The 20,170-nt window shown below is 41.3% G+C and overlaps 1 protein-coding gene across 1 annotated transcript; it reads left to right on the forward strand.

The window, feature by feature from the left end:
• Positions 1 to 4,115: 4,115 nt before the first annotated feature.
• Ssbp1 (single stranded DNA binding protein 1) lies at positions 4,116 to 12,853 on the forward strand. The gene is made up of 7 exons (XM_038319089.1): positions 4,116 to 4,212; positions 4,946 to 5,008; positions 7,654 to 7,714; positions 8,617 to 8,757; positions 8,973 to 9,060; positions 10,383 to 10,471; positions 12,707 to 12,853. The coding sequence occupies exons 2-7, from the start codon at positions 4,985 to 4,987 to the stop codon at positions 12,748 to 12,750; spliced, it is 447 nt and encodes a 148-aa protein (XP_038175017.1). The 5' UTR covers positions 4,116 to 4,212; positions 4,946 to 4,984; the 3' UTR covers positions 12,751 to 12,853.
• Positions 12,854 to 20,170: the final 7,317 nt, after the last annotated feature.

Here is a 20,170-nt window from a genome sequence, read left to right on the forward strand (position 1 = left end):
CCTCGAGATTCAGCTGTGGAGAATTATAACCAGCCACTTCTCACCAGCCAGCCTTCGGCCACAAGCCTTCAGAAAACATATCGGATGCAAGAATGAGCCAGCTTGAATGCACAAAGACTTCCAAAGTCATCTGGTGGAGCATCCATAGGCAAGGCCACAAACTTCTAGGGTGTCTTAGCAATGGCCTCACGTCTTCCCTACTGTTGTATTGCTAGGGCCATTTACTCAGGACTTCCGGTGAAGAATGAGAAACATGCCCCATAATTCAAAGAGGAACAGAAACACGCTATTTTAGCCTATTAGTCAAGAAGCTGCCATAACTTATTCTTTGCTGCGGATCCAGGGCACTTTCTGTGTAAATAGGAAGGAATAAAATACGGCTTTAAGCACCAGCTCACAAGAGAAGGCTGCCTATACTTCAGCAGTGCTTCCCAGGTTGTATTTACTTCTCCAACTGCCAGACCCTTTGATCAGGGAGTTTGCCTAATATATTTTCTGGATGGAAGCAGTCTCTTATCTGATTTTGTTTTAGTCAATAAAATGCTATCATTATATGAAACAATTAGAAATAAGACTATAAAGTGGACATTTCTGAGCTGCTTACTGACTTCTGAAACAACATCAGCAGAGGCCTAGGGAAGTTGGATGTACTTGCTCACCATGTGTTCTAGCCTTCCTGTGGCTGTTCCCCACGTCCTGCTTTCCCATGGCTGACTCCTATTACTTTTGAGTTTTTGAATATCATCACCAGGTTCTCTTGATTTTTGTTTAACCAGAGAACTTCTTTGTTTTCTGTGCTTTTTAATATATTTTAATACAAATCTTTCCCTCTGTGTATTTAGAGAAACAGAACATTTTTAAATAAAGACTTTTATCTTGTCCAAAGACAAACATGGGTAAACCATTCTTCTTTGTAATGTGAAAGGACCAAAGAATGTGAACTTTATTTTAGAATTTCTTATAATTAAGAGAAAATGTAAGTCAGTAGTAACATGTTTTTCACTTCTTCCAAGACCACACCTATTCCAATAAAACCACACCTCCAATCATTCTAGTCCTTCCCAAACAGTTCCACTTCCTGATAACTAAACATTCCCATATGAGTCTACAGGGGCCATTCTCATTCAAACCACCACATTCCCTCTGTCTCTGTCTCTGTCTCTCTCTCCCCACCTCTGGAAAGGGTTCCAGGTTCCCCTATAATGACATTGGAGCAAATTGTAAATTTTTGTATCTCTAACAAAACATTTGAGCCATTTTTTTTCAGTTTAGTTAATTTTTTAAGGTTCCTCAACATTTCAGTATATTTGAATTTGCCTGAAATATTTCCATTCATGTTTTTCTTCTGTCCTGAGACCTGAGCCTTTGTGAAGCTTGTGTTTGTTCAAGGTAACCTGTAAACTGTATATTCTTAGCAGGTTCTTCGCATTCTAGGAACTTATCAATGGGGGCGAGGCTCCTTCATGGTCATTTATCTTACAATATGCAGAAGGGGGAGAGGGTGACTAGTTGAGAAGAGAATCTTTAAAGTGTGTATGGGGGTGCATTTCAGATGCCGAGGATACTGACAGCTGACCAAGGCTGAAGTGCATGCTGCATTGGGAAGGATCCACTAACAGGAGAAATGCTTCACTTACTGTTCCTCCCTGAAACTGTACAACTACAAATATAATACAATTTTTGTCAAAAAGGAAAAAAATAAATGAAGGATCAGCACTTGCAACTTTTTCCAGCCAAGCATCAAAGAGAATGTGGCATCTCCTATCTGCGTAGAAATGGCTCAGCCAAGGCAGCCCATTCATTCAGGTGCTATTTATACAGTTTTAAGTGTTTGCCCAGGGGTGCCCCCAATTTTCAGGGAAATACCTACATTTTTCTTTAAACAACGTTTGCTACATTCTTCACACACAAGAAAGGGTGTGTAACCTGGAAAAAAGAATTATGAATACCCCAAAGTTCAAGTCAGGCACCATTAAAACAAAGCTTGCAATAGGGGCAGGGAATTTCACTCTGGAGGCAAAGATAAATCTAGTTTTTCCTTTGCCTTGTCCAGAAAGAAGCAGGATTTTAAAGAGGAAGCCATTGGAAGTCATGGAAGTAATGTAGTAGGTGGAGTGTGTTGTTATCAAATAGCAGTGCAAGGCTCCAATACTGTACCTTGTTATGTCAGGAAATCAACTTTGCAACGGTGTAAATATGGGGAGGGAGTAAACATTTATAAACATACCATTAGTGAGCCAGACTTCAGAACAGGTTAAAATTAAGCTGAAAATCATGTTAAATAGTTCAGATTTTTTTTCTTATGTCTTAAAGGGGCAACTAAATAGTTCAGATTTTTCTTATGTCTTAAAGGGGCAACTGTTTTAGCTGGGGTTTCTGTTGTTGTGAAGAGATGTCATAACCACGACAGCTCCTATAGAAGCTCTTGGAGAAGTAGCCAAGTGTCCTGAACATCTTGATCAATGGCAATAGGAAGTGGTCTGAGACACTGGGTATAGCCTGAGCGTAGGAGACCTCAAGGCCCACCCTCAGTGACAAGCTTCCTTCAGCAAGGCCACACTTCCTAATAGTGCCACTCCCTTTGCAGGGCATTTTCTTTCAAACTACCACAGCAAGAATGGGACCTAGGGAGACAATGTGTGTGTTTGAATGACCTAGCGAGCCCTTCCTTCTCATATTGGACAAGGATAAAAAAAAAACTAGGCATAGATTATGGAGCCCCACATCTATGCTGCCTTGGGTTCTTTAACCTGTAGGACTCAATATGTGTGTTGCCTTACAAGGCCAGGATTAAGGTAAACAATGAAGGATTTAAAGGAGTGGAAGAAACTCAGCAATCAGAATAAATAATGCCTCAATGTGGTATTTTGGAAATGTTAAAAGTAAAAATTTTTTACTGTGAATAGAATACCAAAGACAAGATTAATAAGCTTAAGTTAACTGAAACTATTTAAGACTCACTCAGTGCTGGGTGTGGTGGCACACGCTTTTAAGGCAGCACTAGGGAGGCAGAGGCAGTGAGATCTCTGTGAGTTAGGGGACAGCTTGGACTGGCTACATAGTGAGTTTCAGGACAGCCAGGCTGAAACACAAAATACAAAAAGTACATTCCAAAAATACCAATCAGTTTCTTTCTACTAAGGCTTAAAAGTAAAGTCTTAATTACACTTTGCTTTAAAGTAAAGCAATGTTGTGAATTTTAATACTACTTTAAAATGTTTTGAAGTTCCATCAACTTTTAATGTTTTGGAAAAGAAAAGTACATAAAACCATGCAATACAAAGGTCCACTTTCTTTGTGCCTCGGAACCTGCATTTAATAAAAATGTTAAATATTTTGCTCCTAGCCGGGCGGTGGTGGCACACGCCCTTAATCCCAGCACTCGGGAGGCAGAGGCAGGCGGATCTCTGTGAGTTCGAGGCCAGCCTGGTCTACAAGAGCTAGTTCCAGGACAGGCTCTAGAAACTACAGGGAAACCCTGTCTCGAAAAACAAAAACAAAAAAAAAAACAAAAAAAACAAAAAAAAATTTGCTCCTCACGTATTTCTTGAATTAATTTTGACTTAACATATTAACGTTTCCAGACCACCTAGTTTTTAACCCCTTCAATTGTACGATTTTAGCCCCCTTTTTTCCTAATTCTCCAGTCTTTCTTACTGCATTAGGTAATTTGGGTCGGTTTTAGCTCCTCCAGCGGTTGAACTATGTTTTATTTCACCTACCTTGCTCCCTGTCTCAGGCTGGGAACATCATCAAATAATTTCACTTCGGGGCTGGGAATACAGTTCAGGGGCAGAGAGTTTGGTTAGCCCGTGCCAGGGCACTGCTCTGTCCAATAAACGGCAGAAAAAGAAAGAAAACCTGTTATTCGCACTTCCAATCCATTGTCCGCTAAAATTTCTTTAAAATATAAGTTTTTAAAATTTGTTCAGTTATTCTAAACCCCTGAGGGTGGAAATCATTCAGGGAAGAAAAAAAAAACAAAACAAAAAACCCTACGCCAGGAGCGTTGTTGACCCACCCACTTCCGTCTGGCAAGAAGTTCCAGGAACTTCTAAGTTGAGGGGTCGTGTTTCCCTCGGTATCAGCCGGCAGCATTTCAACGGCGCACACCATCGCTTTCCTGTTCTCCCTTGCCTATCGGGAGCTCTGCGGGCTCTGTGCGCCGGAAGCGGGCCCGTGGCCGGGTTGCGGTCGGGTGTTGCGTGTCAGGTGAGGGAAGGGGGCAGCTAGAGGCAGAGTTGTGTGTGCCGAGTGCACGCGCTCGTGCGGGAGTCGGGAGGGGGTGTGCGGTTCCTTGCGGGAGGCCGAGTGTCCCCTCTGCTGCCCGTGTTGTCTGCGAGCGCCAACTGAAGGAAAAGGCACCAGCTTCTCCCCGTGGCGAGGCTGGGGGCGGGGTGCGGGCATACGCTGCGCTACCGGGAGCAGAGACACTTGAGTTTTTTGCTGTAACGACTTTTGTATTTGAGTCCGTTAATAGCAGTGTTTATTGAGCCCTTACTGTTTCCCAGAGATAGTTTTAGGGACTTAGAATAACTGAACACATTTTAGAAAAACGTCTCTTAAGAGAACTTGTATTTTAAAGAAATTTTAACAGACAATGGCTTGGAAGTGAGAATAACAGGTTTTTCTTTTCTTCCCCTCTGCTGGTTATTGGACAGAGCAGTTAGTTGAGACCCCAAACTACACAGCTTCTTTTGTCTCGTTCTGTTCTTGTTTTTAGAAGAGGAAATGCCTAAATGTGCAAAAAGATGTGATTGCAAACCAGGTGCACATGCAATCGAATGCACTTAGAATCTAGGACTAGCGAACATGTGTTCTTGAAGAGTACTCTAGCGTTCGATTTATCTCCTCCCTCCCTCCCTCCCTCCCTCCCTCCCTCCCTCCCTCCCTCCCTCTCTTTCTCTCTCTCTCTCTCTCTCTCACTCTTTTTTTTCTTCTCCAGGAAAAAGCTAAAGGTTAGAGTATAAGAAAAACTGAAGCCATGTTTCGAAGACCTGTGTTACAGGTAGTCATTTTTTTACATTCTACGTTAGTTAGTGCTTGGCTGGCTGTGTTTTCATCGTCCGTAACCACTGATTTTGCTTTCGGATACATAAGCAAAAGAGTCTTAAGTCCTACCCATCATCTTATATGTGTTTATTTGGTGGGAAAGGTTCAGGATGGAGTGTGTGGTGTGTGTGTGTGTGTGTGTGTGTGTGTGTGTGTGTGTGTATTGCTCATAATGTTTACTGAATCAAAAAGGATTTTAAAATGTATTCACATATGTAATATGAATCATTAGTTTAATAAATGTTTGTTACTTGTGTTTATGTCAGTATATGCATTTAGTTATTTAAAGTTTTTATTTATTTATTTTGAGATAGCGTCTCATATACCTGCCTCTACTTTCCCAGTCCTGGTAATTCAGGCGTGCACCACCATAACTGGCTTTGTTGCTGTTGTTGTCAATTTTCCATATGGCTCTGGTCTCTTTTCTGACCTTCTGTCCCTTCTCCTCCCCGCTCCCACCTCTACTAGCCACAAATGCCATTCTGCAATCTAGTTGGGTGTCCTCTGCTCTGGTCAGTCTTCAGCAGGCTTTCATTGCCATTCTTCCTCATTGTGGCATGTGGGTACCAAGTTGTAAATTCTAATGTAAAATCTACGTGAAGACTAAGTCAAATTCTTATAAAAACCTGTTGTCATCTCTGTCTTACTCTCTACTTGACCTAGCCTCGGTCCCTACTTTAATCTACACATGCTTTTAGTTTTTTTAAATGAAATTATAGTATATTATTATCTTGAAACCAAATACAAAGTAACAGTTTGCACCTTTTCCTGTTTCTGCTTTTCTACTGAGTTGTGATTGGTGTGTGTGCCTAAAATGAGGCATATTGTTACTCTGTAACACACAATGAGCTCTGGCTTTTCTGATCTCTCAGATTAGTATTTTCTGTGATGATGACATAGGAACTGATTAGCAGTTTGATTCTGTATTTGGAGAAACATCTTATTCTTGTATCCACCCTGAGTAATAAATAGTGTTATATAGTCAAGGTCACTCCAGGAATGGATGTGGAGTTGAGTGCTATGGAGCGAGACAGTCATTATTAAAAGACCAGGGAAGGAAACAGGTCCCCAACAGGGAATGTTTTAAAAGCTAGGTCTAGAAATCATAGTGTGGTAACCCGATACCTCAGAGCTGCAGCCGGTCTCTGCCCTTATTCGCATGGGAAGATTGCATAACGAAATTATGTACACAACAGCCCTCACAGGCCTGAGCACAACCAGTTGAGATGACCCTTCGTAAGTGGTAGCAGTGATATGCCAGAGAACTGCCTTCAGAGAGGCTCACTCACAGGATGAGAGCTTCAGAACGGGCGGCATCACCATCTGCCTACTGCCTGAAGTGGCTGGGAGTCCTGTTAACTTCTAGCTAGCCAGTGTTCTGAATAAGTTCATTTTCTTCCTGTTGTTTGTTCTAAGAAGAGAATTCTTTGGCCTGCCAACCCCTTTCTCTCCTGTGTGGCAGATCCACTAGGGAAATGTTTCTGTCTTTCAATGTGTCTAGCTCTCTGAACTCTTTTGGTTTTACGAGACAGGGTTTCCCTGTAGTTTCTAGAGCCTGTCCTGGAACTAGCTCTTGTAGACCAGGCTGGCCTCGAACTCAGAGATCCGCCTGCCTCTGCCTCCCGAGTGCTGGGATTAAAGGCTTACTCTGAACTCTTGAGTGTGCTGATGTGTACTTTTCTTACCTTTATGGTAGAACAGACTGTCTTTAAGATAGCAGCAGAGGGAAAGTTGGAAAAACAACCTTGGTGTCAGACAGCCCTGAGTTCTAAGTCATAAATTACCACTTAATTCCTAGTGTCCTGGACAGGTGGTGTACTCTCTGAGCTTAATTTTCCTTTGTTCCAAGGTAGGATAATTTGACATTGAATTGATAGTTTAGGATTAACTGCTAATAGGTAATTCTCTTAGCATATTAAGTGATGCTATTTTTTGATTATGAATATCCTTTATCGGTAACTGACTTCATAGCCATATCTTTGAACTTTTTTACTTCTTTTCTTTTCTCCCTTTTTTTAAAAAATTTTATTTTGTTTTGTTTTTCTTTGTTGTGCTGAAAGAATAAAGTATTCCACTGGACCAGGCTCACTATAGAAGCTGTTGATCTTTTGCAGCAGCCTCGAGAAATCAGTGTTATCATTTTTGCTCATGAAACCTCTAGGCCAGTCATCCGAGATGTCCTATCCTTATGAATTTTGATCAACCAATCAGGAAAAACAATTTCATTGTAGACCTTCTAAGTTTTATCCACAGTGCCTATTGCAGTGTCAGAAAGACACACGAAAAGTGCAGTGGATGTATTGTTTTGTTGTCATTTAGCCAGTTTCTCAGTATCCACAATCGAGAGGGACTTAATACAGTGACTGTATTCTAAAACTTGTTTGATAATTTTTTTTTTATGTTTACTTGATTGATTTATGACTACATTCATTAGAAAGCACTGGTTTCTTTCTGTTCTCCTTTATCCTTCATTCTCCTTTGCTGTCCTTTCCTGGAACGTGTAGGAACTACTGATTAAATGGTGAATTAATATGAGTAGGTCTTCTGTTGATTTTTTTCTTGACTAAAAATTTTAAAGCTGCATTACTTGTTCCCCGTTAGGTGTTTCGTCAGTTTGTAAGGCATGAGTCTGAAGTGGCCAGCAGTTTGGTGCTTGAACGATGTAAGTAACAGATTTCTAAGCTTATCGTGTTGTTCAGACTGCACTGCTAATGCTCTCTCAGTGCTGTAGAACTGTGTGCTGTCTTTCACTGTGCCGCCTGTTATATCTGTGGTCCATCTTACCCCTGCGCCTCTGTCTGTGAGGACCTAGTATAAATAGAGCTTACAGTCCAGATGCCACCCCCTCCTGCCGCCACTGTCCTGCTCAGTCCTTCACGGCTGTGTTACATGGGATGCGGAGGATACTTTCGCAGAAATACTTCTTTTTATAGTAGAGATTTTCTTAAATCCCAGATTTGTTCTTTTAGTTCAAGATAAAGAGCTTAAAATTTGTTTTGTGCAGCTGCTTTCTGTTTTCTCTCTTGTCAACCCTTTCTCCCCTCCCTGTCTTCCTGTATTTTCCTTTTAAACTTGTTGATCTTCAACAGTTTGTGTTTTTCATAATGCAGAGGTTGAAGCTGAAGCAGTATTTGTAGTTGTTCATTCTCTGGGCATTTCTGTCAATTTCAGGTGTGGGTTTATTCTGTGTGACTATCCTGGCTACTCTAATGAATAGACCAGATGACTTAAGCAATAGAGAGTTATTTCTTAGAACTCTGCAGGCTAGAAGGCCAAGACTAGACTTTCAGCCTGGTTAGGTTGCCATCAGGCCCCACTTGCTGGTTTGAGGATAGTTGCCCTCTCTTGTTTTTATGTGGTGGTGATGGGGTGGTGGCTGTTAACGGTTTCTCTCTTCCCTTATAGGGACACTAATTTCGTCTTGGAGGCTTTACCTTCATACCCTCATCCACCCTAATTACTTATGCAAGGCTCACCTCCAGGTGCTGTCCCACGGGAAGGGAGTGTAAACGTGCAGTCACCAGCAGGGTCTTGGCTTCATTTCCTCTCCGCTTTGTATTTCAGCTCTGAACCGTGTCCAGCTACTTGGGCGAGTCGGGCAGGACCCTGTCATGAGACAGGTGGAAGGAAAAAACCCAGTCACGATATTTTCCATGGCAACAAATGAGATGTGGCGGTCAGGGGAGAGTGAAGCCTACCAAATGGGTGAGTATAAAAGACTGTAGTTTTTATTTTATCAACAGTAAATAAACATTACTTCTTATCTAACATTAGAAATGTTACTCTTAGGTAAAGTCAGTCTTTATTAGTTCTTTCTTTTAGAAACTATAAGCTTGTCTTCTCAAGACATGTTCTGTGTTGTTGGCATTTGTGTTATCTGCTGGAATCTGTAACCCCATTTCCTATACCTGGTGGTTTAGGTGACGTCAGTCAGAAGACAACGTGGCACAGAATATCAGTGTTTCGACCAGGCCTCCGAGATGTGGCCTATCAGTACGTGAAAAAGGGGTAAGTTAAAGAAAGGGTCTTCTGGATTGAATGGCCCGAAGAGTTGATAGCGAATGTTCTCTTGTCTGACTGTTCCTAAGTACTGACATTAACATGTATTCATTCCTTAATATCATGTTCGTGGAAAGTCTCTGTAGTTTTTAGCCTGCAGACATGTTACATGCGTCTGTAATAAATAGAAGTAGATGAGGCCAGATGGCAATGCAGTTGGTGCTACCGCAGCATGTCCTTTTGCAAAGCCTCCACAGCACGTCTCTAGGAGATCCTGTGCCACTGTGACCGGGGATCATGGAGGTCACATCTGACCTCTGAGTAACCACAGGAAGTCTTTAGAGAACCTGAGTATTTGCTGTTTGATTACTGAGTTATTATGGTGGTATTCACAGTAGTTATATTTGATAATTTTCTTTAGACTTAGTAATTTCCATTTGGAATGCCTGGGTTGATTATGTATTAAAAGTATTTTTTTCTGAAAGCATAGAATGACAAAAGAATGTTTGTATGGATGTACTTCTTATGTTTAGGAATGTACTTAGTTGTGGATCTAAAATAGTTCATGTGAAATAATTTCAGTAGTGACTAGAATTTTAATTTCTTTTAGTAATTGCACACCTTTTCTTCATGTGTGCATGAACGTGTGAAGATATACATAAACACACAGGAAATTGGAAGGAAAATGTCAACAGTATCATTTATGGTGTGTATGTGTGTGTGTGTGAGAGAGAGAGAGAGAGAGAGAGAGAGAGAGACGGGGAGAGGGGGAGGGAGGGAGGGGGAGAGAGAGAATTAATATTACTAGGAATTGAACTCAGGGCCTTGCATATGCTCAGTGACTGCTTTATTGCAGTCACAGCTCCTGTACTTCATATATAAAGTTTTAAATTTGAGGCAGGATCTCACTGAGTTGCCTGGGCCTCTGGTTTTGGATTCCTGTATACTAGATTATAGGTAAATACTACCTTCCATACCTGGGTAGTGTTATCCTTTTTTCTGTTTGTTTGTTTTTGTTTTGTTTTGAGACAGGGTTTCTCTCACAGTCCTGGCTGCCCTGGAACTCCCTCTGTAGACCAGGCTGGCCTCAAACTCACAGAGATCCGCCTGCCTCTGCCTCCCGAGTGCTGGGATTAAAGGCGTGCGCCACCACCGCGTGGCAACATTGTCTTCTTAACTCTGTTGTGCACTGTGTGTATTAGTGCTCTTGAGACTGGAGACGGTCAGGAAAGCCATTGTGTCATCTTCAGCGTGCACTTGTCACCCGTGTCCTGATCCTCTGTGAGGCAGAACTAGACTCTTAGACTAATGACTGTTTGTTTTTATATCAGGGCTCGCATATTTGTGGAAGGGAAAGTGGACTATGGTGAATACATGGATAAAAATAACGTGAGGCGGCAGGCAACGACGATCATAGCTGGTAAGCAGTGGTAGATGGCTTTCCTGTCTGTGCTCATGGAAAGCTCGGCGTGCTATCAGCAGCATTCGCTGGGGCTGTGAGTACCTGTGTTGTCAGTGCTGCAGGGATCTCACCAGAGGACCTTTGTGATTCTTACTTTACTGTTTGCTGAGGCTGTCTACATTTATTTATTCTTCTCAGAATCTTTCTCTATACTCACATGTTTAGTTCAGAAGGAACTTTGAGTATAAAATCGAGTTGCTCATTCGAGTACATGCTGCTAAGCCTTGGAAGAATTTAATCTTAGTGTCCTTTAAAGACACATAAGAATAGGCATGTGCCAAGGCAGTTGCAGAAATGTGATGTTAGGAACTTGTGATTTATATAAAACTTTGAAACTTGAAGTGAAGCAACTTCATTTGAAATTTAAAAATGTTTGTTGTTTTTAAACAAAATATAAAACAACGTGACCGCATAGAGATAAAGGTTGAGATTGAAGTGCAGTGTGGAGAGGTCAGACTTCGGAAAGTTTTAGAAGAACTTTGGAAACGATACAGCTGTTTATATATCTGTAAGTTAATGTGAAAAATGTTTTTGTATAAAATTATATGTAGATTATTGAAGTCTAGATAACTTATCAGTTTGACTCCGATCATTTAATTAAAAAAGTAAGTTTTTCATTAGTATTTGTTTTGACAAATTTTAATGTTAAAATGCAAATTAACATGTTATTAAAATACATCTTTTAATGAGATATTTTTATTTTTGAATAAGTGGCTAAAATTATGAGTTAAACTTCAGTTTAGTTATTCTGTTTTTATTGATATAAACACCAAGAAACCACTTTTTCTTTTTTGGTTTTTCAAGACAGGGTTTCTCTGTACTACTTTGGAATCTGTCCTGGAACTTGCTCTGTAGTTCAGGCTGGCCTCAAACTCACAGAGATCCGCCTGCTTCTGCCTCCCGAGTGCACCACCACCGCCCAGCAAGAAACTCATTTTTTATAGATAGGAGTAAAAATATTACTGTAATTCTTCAGTGTTTATGAGCTACTGAGATGTGCTATAATTAAGTGATATTAAAATTGTCTGGTTGTATGGTGTGTGAATAGAATAACAAAACAAGACAACCTCAGCCTCATTAGCTCACACGGCTGCTTTTCCTCTATTTTATTTGTAAATTTTAACTAGTATCCATGAAAGAATACCTCTATTTTATTTGTAAATTTTAACTAGTATCCATGAAAGAAATAGTGGTTTGTTTTTTTTTAATTGTAATACTGTTATCTCACCCAGTGTTGAGACTATTGTAGCATTTTTTGTTTTGTTTGTTTGCTTTTCAAAACAGGGTTTCTCTGTTGCTTTGGAGCCTGTCCTGGAACTCACTCTGTAGACCAGGCTGGTCTCGAACTCACAGAGATCCGCCTGCCTCTGCCTCCCAAGTCCTGGGAACAAAGGTGTGTGCCACCACCCCTTTTCACCTAGGGACCATACTTGAACTTTAAAACAAAAAACAGAAGCACACCAGTAGATGGCACTCTTGGCTTTGGTAGTGACTTCCATTGTATTCCTTCAAGTCACCTGTCCTGTGCAGTCATGAGGCGACGGTTGCAATAACTGTCTTTACATGGTTTTATAGTTACCGAGGGTCTAAAATGTTTGGCGTTATCCAAGAAATGCTCCGTAACCTATTTATCTTTGCTTGTTTTTTAGCTAATTTTCTTTGGAATAATCATCACATTGTCCAATTTTATTAGTTTGGTTTTGGATAAAAATGCTTTATTTTGTAATACTTAAAGCCTTTCCAAAAAAAATCAGTAGATGAAATTCATTTTTAGAATTTAAAATAATTTTATCTTCTTAATAGCAAGTAAACTTGCAGTTGCTAGGTGGCCATGGGCGTAATCTTTGCTGCATGTTTGTAGCATGTAGCGTGTGGGATGTCTTCTTGTTTATGGGTGTGCGAACTAGTCTCTACTGCATCTGTAGATGTTCACCTCATTTGTAGAAAGTATGTTGGGGAGACCTTAATGGTCCCATCCTATAATGAAGAATGAATTGTTGGACAAACAGCTTCAGCCTGTTGTAGTTATTTATTTATTTTATGCCCCTGTTGTGTGCCTCTCATGAGCACAACAAAAGTCACTTAGTATTTTGAAATTTTATAATACCTCTAAAGGATGTATGGGAGGGGGATTATCAAATGAAATGGAGACAGTATGGTGAAACTAACTCTTACGCTTTTGTTTCTTTCCAGATAACATTATATTTCTGAGTGACCAGATGAAAGAAAAGGCATAGAGCGGATGATTCTTCTTTGATCATTGTTTGGTACAGTCTCCTTTCCAAATCATGTATAGTCTATAGTTTGAACATAAAGATTAAAAAGTTTTATATAAAATGAGTCATATTTTTCCTGACTGACATGTCTGCTTTTGTGTGTGAAATAAGCCTTTTCTTTTCTCTTTTTTTTTTTTCTTTTTTGGTTTTTCGAGACAGGGTTTCTCTGCAGCTTTTTTAGAGCCTGTCCTGGAACTAGCTCTTGTAGACCAGGCTGGCCTTGAACTCACAGAGATCGGCCTGCCTCTGCCTCCCGAGTGCTGGGATTAAAGGCGTGCGCCACCACTGCCCGGCTGCCTTTTATTTTTTTTTAAGGAGTGATTGCTTTATACAAGTGTACAAAGTAGTGACCTCTCAGGCTCCACCATGTGTGCTGTGGCCAAGGCACACGCGTGTTTGGAAGGCCTTCTTTTCTGCTTCACACTTGCACTGTGGCATTTCAGCCACTGGTTACTTTTTAGCCTCGTGTGTCAGGAGTCTGTCGCAAAGTTGTAAATGCTGTTGTTCTTGACTTGGTAGACTTGATGGCAAGTACTGACTTTGCCCTTTGTACCTGCACCCGTACTCGTGTTGGCACTGAAGAGCCACTCAGTAGAAGCCACAGTTAGTGTGGCATCTGAACTGCTTTAGGAGACCCCATCTGCATATCTTGTTTACTGGTCATTTCTCTGTACTGTTTATCAGATCTCTTATCAGCCCTGAGGACCAGAGTGACACAGTTCCTCTCCAGTTACTCTAGTTCCTTTAGTCTCTTTCTTGAGGGTGAAGATTTGGGTCATTTTTGTGGTACTGGGAATCAAACCTACAGTCTCAAGTTAGGCAGGCCCCCTCCCACTGAGCTACACCTACTTCGGGGATCCCTTTAATACCTTTGGTTTGCCTCCCTACAGAGTATGTACAGCTATTTTATTTTAAGTTTACTAGGGATTTGCCAATAAAGATTATGCAAACTGAGTTTTTATATTTTTTTCTTTTAAAATTTGTACAATAGTGAGCCTGCAGCTTTCCAGAGATTGTCTACTGCTCAATCTGTTTCTTTGTTCCTCTTTCTGTTCCACACTGCTCCCCGCCTGTGTATTCCTTACTTGCCTTGAGAGTTGGTGGCAACTGTAGCTTAGATCGTTAGACAGTAAGAAGTTCAGTATTCATGTACTGTGTTGTGGACTCTGGGCTTACTGAAGTGTTTCCTGCATACATGAACAGCCTTTCTGACAGTGCAGTTTGTTTGAAGGATGGAGTTGTTCCTTAGCTTTACTCTCTCCTTACCCAGGGACAGTAGAAGATTGCTGTCCTTTCCATCTGCCTACTTGTTCTGCTAGTGGGATCATTGGTCAACATACTAGATCTTTATGTGTCCACGTGTTGAATCTGGTGGCACAGTTGTCTGTTTTAAGCAGCTGTCATGCCTTTTTCAGCAAAGCAGTTTTTATAATTCTAAACTTTGTGAGGGGTTATGTGTATTTCTGAGTAAAATTTAAACAAGGTGAAAGCAGCTGGGTGTTGGTGATGCAAGCCTTTAATCTCAGCACTTGGGAGTCAGTGGCAGGTAGATCTCTGAGTTCAAGGCCAGCCTGGTCTGTACAGAGAGAATCCCAGGACAGGCTCCATAGCTACTGAGAAACTCTGTCGCAAAAAAAAAAAAAACCAAAAAACAAAACAGCAGCAACGAAATAAGGTGAAAGTGGAAAAAACTTGATCTTGTGTAAGAGCAAACCCCACACCAAGCTGTTCCCGAGTCTCAGACGCTGAAGTAGTGCAGTGCATCCTGCAGGTCGGCTCCGCGAGCCTGAGACCACCCGCCGTCCGGTCTCTGACGTCACCGGCACTCACGCTGACTCCTCTGCCTTCCTAGTGATTTTGGCCAATCCCAAACCAGTCAGGTTTGCTGGACCGTAATCCCACACTGCCCCATCTGCTGAAAAACTCCACTGCTCCCAGGCTGGACCAGGCACAGAGTAAACCTGTAGAACCTAACAGCCCTAAGGCTGTAGAGACTTGTAATTCAAGTTTGGGGTCTTCTAAGTTCCCTTTTTAGTGTGATTATGTATTATGTGATTATGTATCAGGGCATAAATCTACAGAAAACTTACTAGTGAGTTTGATTTGGGATTTTATTCCATGTTAAATGGAAAGACGAAAGGTAGGAGAAAAAATGTCTAATGGCATGTATGGTAGTATCCAATTTTTGAAAAGTAGTTATTTTTCAGAAGTAAGGAGACTACATGTGCTTTACAGGGCTGGAAAGATAAGCAGCAAATACTGATTGTCTCTAGCGTATTGTGTCTAGCTCCTTACTTCATACTTTCCATGCATGCTTCCAAACCATGGAGAGGTAGCCCTGCTCACCCTGTAGCCAGTGCTGCCGTGCCCGCACCCCCCTGCTCTTCAGCGTCTTCTAATGCTGTGTCCTTTGTCTTCATTCACCTGTAACAGCATGCACACGGCTCAGAAGGCTGCACTTCAGAGACTGGCCAGCGTGAGACCCTGTTCACCCCTGTCACAGTTCTCAGAATGGAGGATAACTCATACACCTCAGACCCCAAACACATTTGTTTTCGCGAGGCTATTTAGAGAGATTGGTTATTGTTGCCAACCAGGTAATAGGCTGAGTTTAATATTCAGTAAGAAAGTTATCAAGAAGTTTCTCCTTGTTCCCAAAAGAGGTCATTTAATTGTTAGAATTAGTTTCTCCCTACTCAGTTATCCCTTCGTCTCCATCTGGCTCAGGGTCGCACATTGTACTGCACTGGCTGCTCATCGGCATAGAAATGAGAGACGGATCATTTTACTTACTTTCTTTCAGGATTTGCATTTTATATGCTGCGAAGACTGGTGGGAGTGACAGCAAGACAAATCATAGCAAAGGAGCAGTGGCCCCTCAGGTTAGTAAGTCACAGGGAAACCTCTGAGACAGTGGCAGCAATCACAGTAATGACGGACACGTCTTAGCCCACTGGATGAGTCTGTACTGGGTGAGACATACTTTATTGTTTGAAGTAACTGCTTTCCAAGAAGAACACGGCAGTCTCATTTACAGATGAAGCTCAGAAACACAGGAAGGTTAAAGTCAAAGGCACACAGTGGAGTTTGAGCTTGGGTATGTGAGCGATGCATTTAGCTTCTGCTCAGTGCTCGCCTTCCACTGGCCTTGGGTAGCTGTAGTCTCCCACCGCTGAACTGCCGTGTCCCGTACGGTGAACTTCCCAATATATGAGGGATAATTAGTAGCTTTCAGTTAGGGAGAGACCTAGGAGTGAAGGAAATACCTGTCTCTTACTCTCTTGGTGATCCTATAGGAAAACAAGTCCCAGCTCCTCCGCTGGCTTCACCTGGACAGTCACACTTTCCTTGTGTTGAGCAGGTGTCTCCTTACAGATCGAGTAGCTTCAGGGTGTCTGCTGGTTTTACTCTTGACTTACCTAGCATTGAAATTGTCAGGAATGCTCAGGAATTTTTCAGGCTCACTTTTTAGAAAATGGTGGCACCAATAGAATCGAACTTTGGTCTCGTGTCTCAGTTTCTCTCTTTGTCTCCTCATCGCTTCACATTCTATGATAGTGGGTGACTTCTGTGGCTGGCAATGTCATGCAGCCACACTATGGAGGCATCTTTTTTTTTTTTTTTTTTTGATTTCTAAAAATTTTCCAATCACTTGCTTGTTTTAGACCTCCGGGTCTTATTTTGCTATACAAATGTCCATGTCGACTTTCTCTGTCTTATGAGTTGTTTTAAAAGAAAAAAAAAAGGTGATGTTTAGTAATAATTGTCAGAGGAAAGGCTATGTACAGTCCAACAGTTCAGATCCACCTGTACCAGCGGAGCGCGAGTTTCTTGATCTCCTCTGCTTTCAGTTGTCTTCTTTCTCTTGAGTAAAATGGGTCATTGTACCTACCTCATAGGCCGGCTGCGAAGAGCACAATGTATATTATAATACTCGTGACATAATCATAAATGAAAACAATGTTCAGAACATCTTGGCCCCCTCTGTCAAGACATGTCTTTCACACTCCCCACCTCTCTCCTGCCCCCCAGCCTGCTCAGCCCAGCCCCTCATGTCCCCTTCCCTACCCCCGCTCCCAGTTGACCCAGGAGGTGTCTTCTGTTTTCCCTTCCAGGGAAATTCATGTTTCCCTCTTTGGGCTTGAGGAACAATTGTAATTCAGATAAATTCAACACATTTTATGCTCTAGTTTCAGTCCGATCCTGTGCTTGCTGTAGCTTAGAAATACTCAAGAAAAGGTTGGGGGAGCTGGCTCAGTGGGTGAAGTGCTTGCTGTTAAGATACCCAGAACCCATGTAACAAACTCAGTACAGTTGTACATGCATGTAATTCCAGTGTCAGGAGGCAGAGACAGGAGGCTCCTGGGGCTTTGCTGGCCAGTTGATGAGCTTCGGGTTATCTTAAAAAATAAGGTGGGGAACAATAGAGGAAGAAACCAATGTGGATTTGCCCCATATGTACACATGGGCATGTGCACCCTAGCATGGGTACACCACACACATGCATACATGAAAAAGTCAAGAAAAAGGACAGTTCCTGTCTGGCATCTAGTACTGACACAATAAGTAGCTGTAAGAGAAAAAGCAGCCATGCTGTTTCGAGCTTCCTCCTGTCAGGTGTGTAGTAGACAGTACCACTGTGTTTCTGCATTGGAACAGACTTGAGAGGGTGGACATCTGCTGGAAGGTCTACAGTTACACAAGGCAAGGGACATAGAAAATAACCCTGGGAGGACAGCTCCCTTTCCAGGCTCTGATAATTCAAGGCTACAAATGTCATTAATACACTACTCATTATCCGTTATTTCTGTATTCACAGAACTGATATTTGTTTGGAATGACAGTATTCACAACTCAAATACTACATCCTTGGTTTTGTGGTTATGGATTTCCTAAAAGCTGTGTGCAAAAGTCATTTGGTAGAGCTTTTAGGAGAGTTCTTAGATGAACTGTTGGAAATGTGTCTTTTGTATTTCTTTAGACTCTCATTCCTTGACCTTTTCTTTCTTTTCTGTAATGGGAACATGCTGGCTGAATCTCCAGGTGCCATCCAGAACATGAAGTAGTCTTCAGGGTAGATGGAAGAAGTCAAGACTATGATGCCATTAAACCACCAGAGCACACCTGGACAGCCTATCTCTGAATTCTTTGGGAGATACAAATAAACCTCTTGTGTTTGTGTGCATTTGAATATATTCCGTACAAATTCACAAACATCTACCCTTACATTCACATAAATGGTTACATCTTTGCTATATATACATCTATATTCTTACACTGCAAGTTGAAGTAAGAAAGACATCGGTGATCCCATAGTCTTTCCCATTTAAACTCAGATCATTATAAATTTGGGGAGGGAATTGGGACATGAAAAATATACAAAACCTTAGCAGTCAGACTAAGCAAGCTTTTTGTTTTTGTTCTTGTTTTTGTCAAGATAAATTTTTCTTATAGTCCCTTGTGAGGAACCTTTGTAGCCCTCCTAAGGGAGTAGGTAGGTTAAGAATAAGATGGTGTACACCTTTAATCCTGGCTCTCGAGAGGCAGAAGCAGGTGGATCTCATGTTTTGAGGCCAGCTTGGTCTACAGAGCAAGTTCCAGGACAGTCAAGGCTACACAGAGAAACCTTGTCGCTAAAAATCAAAAGTATTGTCTTTATATTTCCCTTGCAGATGGCAGATTAGAGAATTGAGTTGGGAGGATTTCCTAAGTGCAGAATAGGAATAGTTTGTTTTATGTTGGTAGGTCTATTGGTCTGCGCAGGCAGCCGGGAAAAAATACGGATTGGTAGTGAGAAAAGCAGACCTTGCCTTTTAGCTTTGGAAGCTGGAAGGCTGCACTCAGGGACCAGCATGATCATTCTGGAGAAGACTTCCTAGCTTGGTGGCGGCTGTCTTGCCAGGTTCACTTGCCCTTTATTTTGTGTGCTTGCAGTAGCAGAGCCCTGTCTTTTTTCTGCGTGGTATGTTACAAGGAGGCTAAGGACTACATGGATTTGGGAAACAGGGACCTCATGCGGTCCCTAGCATTGGGCTTGCAGAAAGAAAACCACTTAATCTAACATCTTAAAAATATGAACTAAAACATGGGCAACCACAGAACAAAGGGTTTTTTAATGGTGCACCAATTTTGGCATTGTGGCTTACAAATAAATACCTTGTACCAAAGATGTGTTTAAACATTAAAGTTCCTTTTTATGGAAAGAGGAGCACTCTTAACAACATACTTGAACTAACACTAGCAAGTACTGTTGTGAGAGTTAAGATCATGGAGAGAGAGTGGTCCACAAATGCTGTGATTACGTCGAAAATAACTGTAGATAAGGGTTACAGGAAATTAAGGAATACCCAACTGTCAAGTTCTAAACAACATCAAAGAAAGTTAATTTTGAAAAGATGCTGTGTAAGAATATCAGAATAGTCTTTGAAGAATGACATTTAATTGAAACACATTAAAAGACACTGGGACAACATGTTTATTGGAAACATTGCCATCGTTATAGTTGGAAAGAAATTTAAATCAATTTTTAGAAATCCTTTGGGGACACACAACAAGCTGATTTTGAAGATGTTTGACAAGCAAGTGCCCAAGAATAACATCTCGGAGAATGAACTAGAGGCCATGCTCTGCTAGTTAAGGTTTGTGTGTGTGTGTGTGTGTGCGTGTGTGTGTACTGTGAGGAAGTATACTGTTGATGTGGATACAAAGCAAAGTAATGACACATAATAGAGTCCAGAAATTGATCATGCTTATGTCGAGATAATAGCCAATAAAAGTAGTGTGTGGCACAGGTTATTCAACATATGATGCCAGGAAAATTTGTTACTCGTTTGGGGGTAGGGAGGAAAATTGAATCTTTATGCAAAGTTAATTTTTGACAAAACTTGCAAAATTCAAAACTTGACAATGTTTTCACAAGTTGAGGTTAAGGAATTTTTAATAAATGAACTGATTTAAGACCAGTAACACTGAACTTTATGCTCTTAAACCTCCTTCCAGAGTGCTAGAATTATGGCATTTCCCTGTTTCTGTCTGTTCTCTTTGTGGAGAAACAAGACCTCTTACGTTTTGGGTAGTTCTATGCTTCCCTTAGCTACTATTCATCTTTTTTTTTTTTTTTTCTGGGTGGTTCCCAGCACCACTTTCCTGTTGTTCCTTTTGTTGTTAATGTAATAAAATTCCCTGATAAAAATACCTTATGGGAGAAAGGGTTTATATTTGGGCCTTATAGTTCCAGAGGGTGCAGCAGGCCAGCCCATCATATTGTATGGGAATCCGAGAACAAAAAATGGTGCCAGAATCAAATCCCAATCACCTCTAGTGACAGCAATGCACTTCCTCTTGTTAGGTTCCACCTCCTAAGGTTTCCATAACCAGTAGA

This window comes from Arvicola amphibius, chromosome 2 (genome assembly GCF_903992535.2).
Source record: "Arvicola amphibius chromosome 2, mArvAmp1.2, whole genome shotgun sequence".
Classification (NCBI taxonomy): domain Eukaryota; kingdom Metazoa; phylum Chordata; class Mammalia; order Rodentia; family Cricetidae; genus Arvicola; species Arvicola amphibius.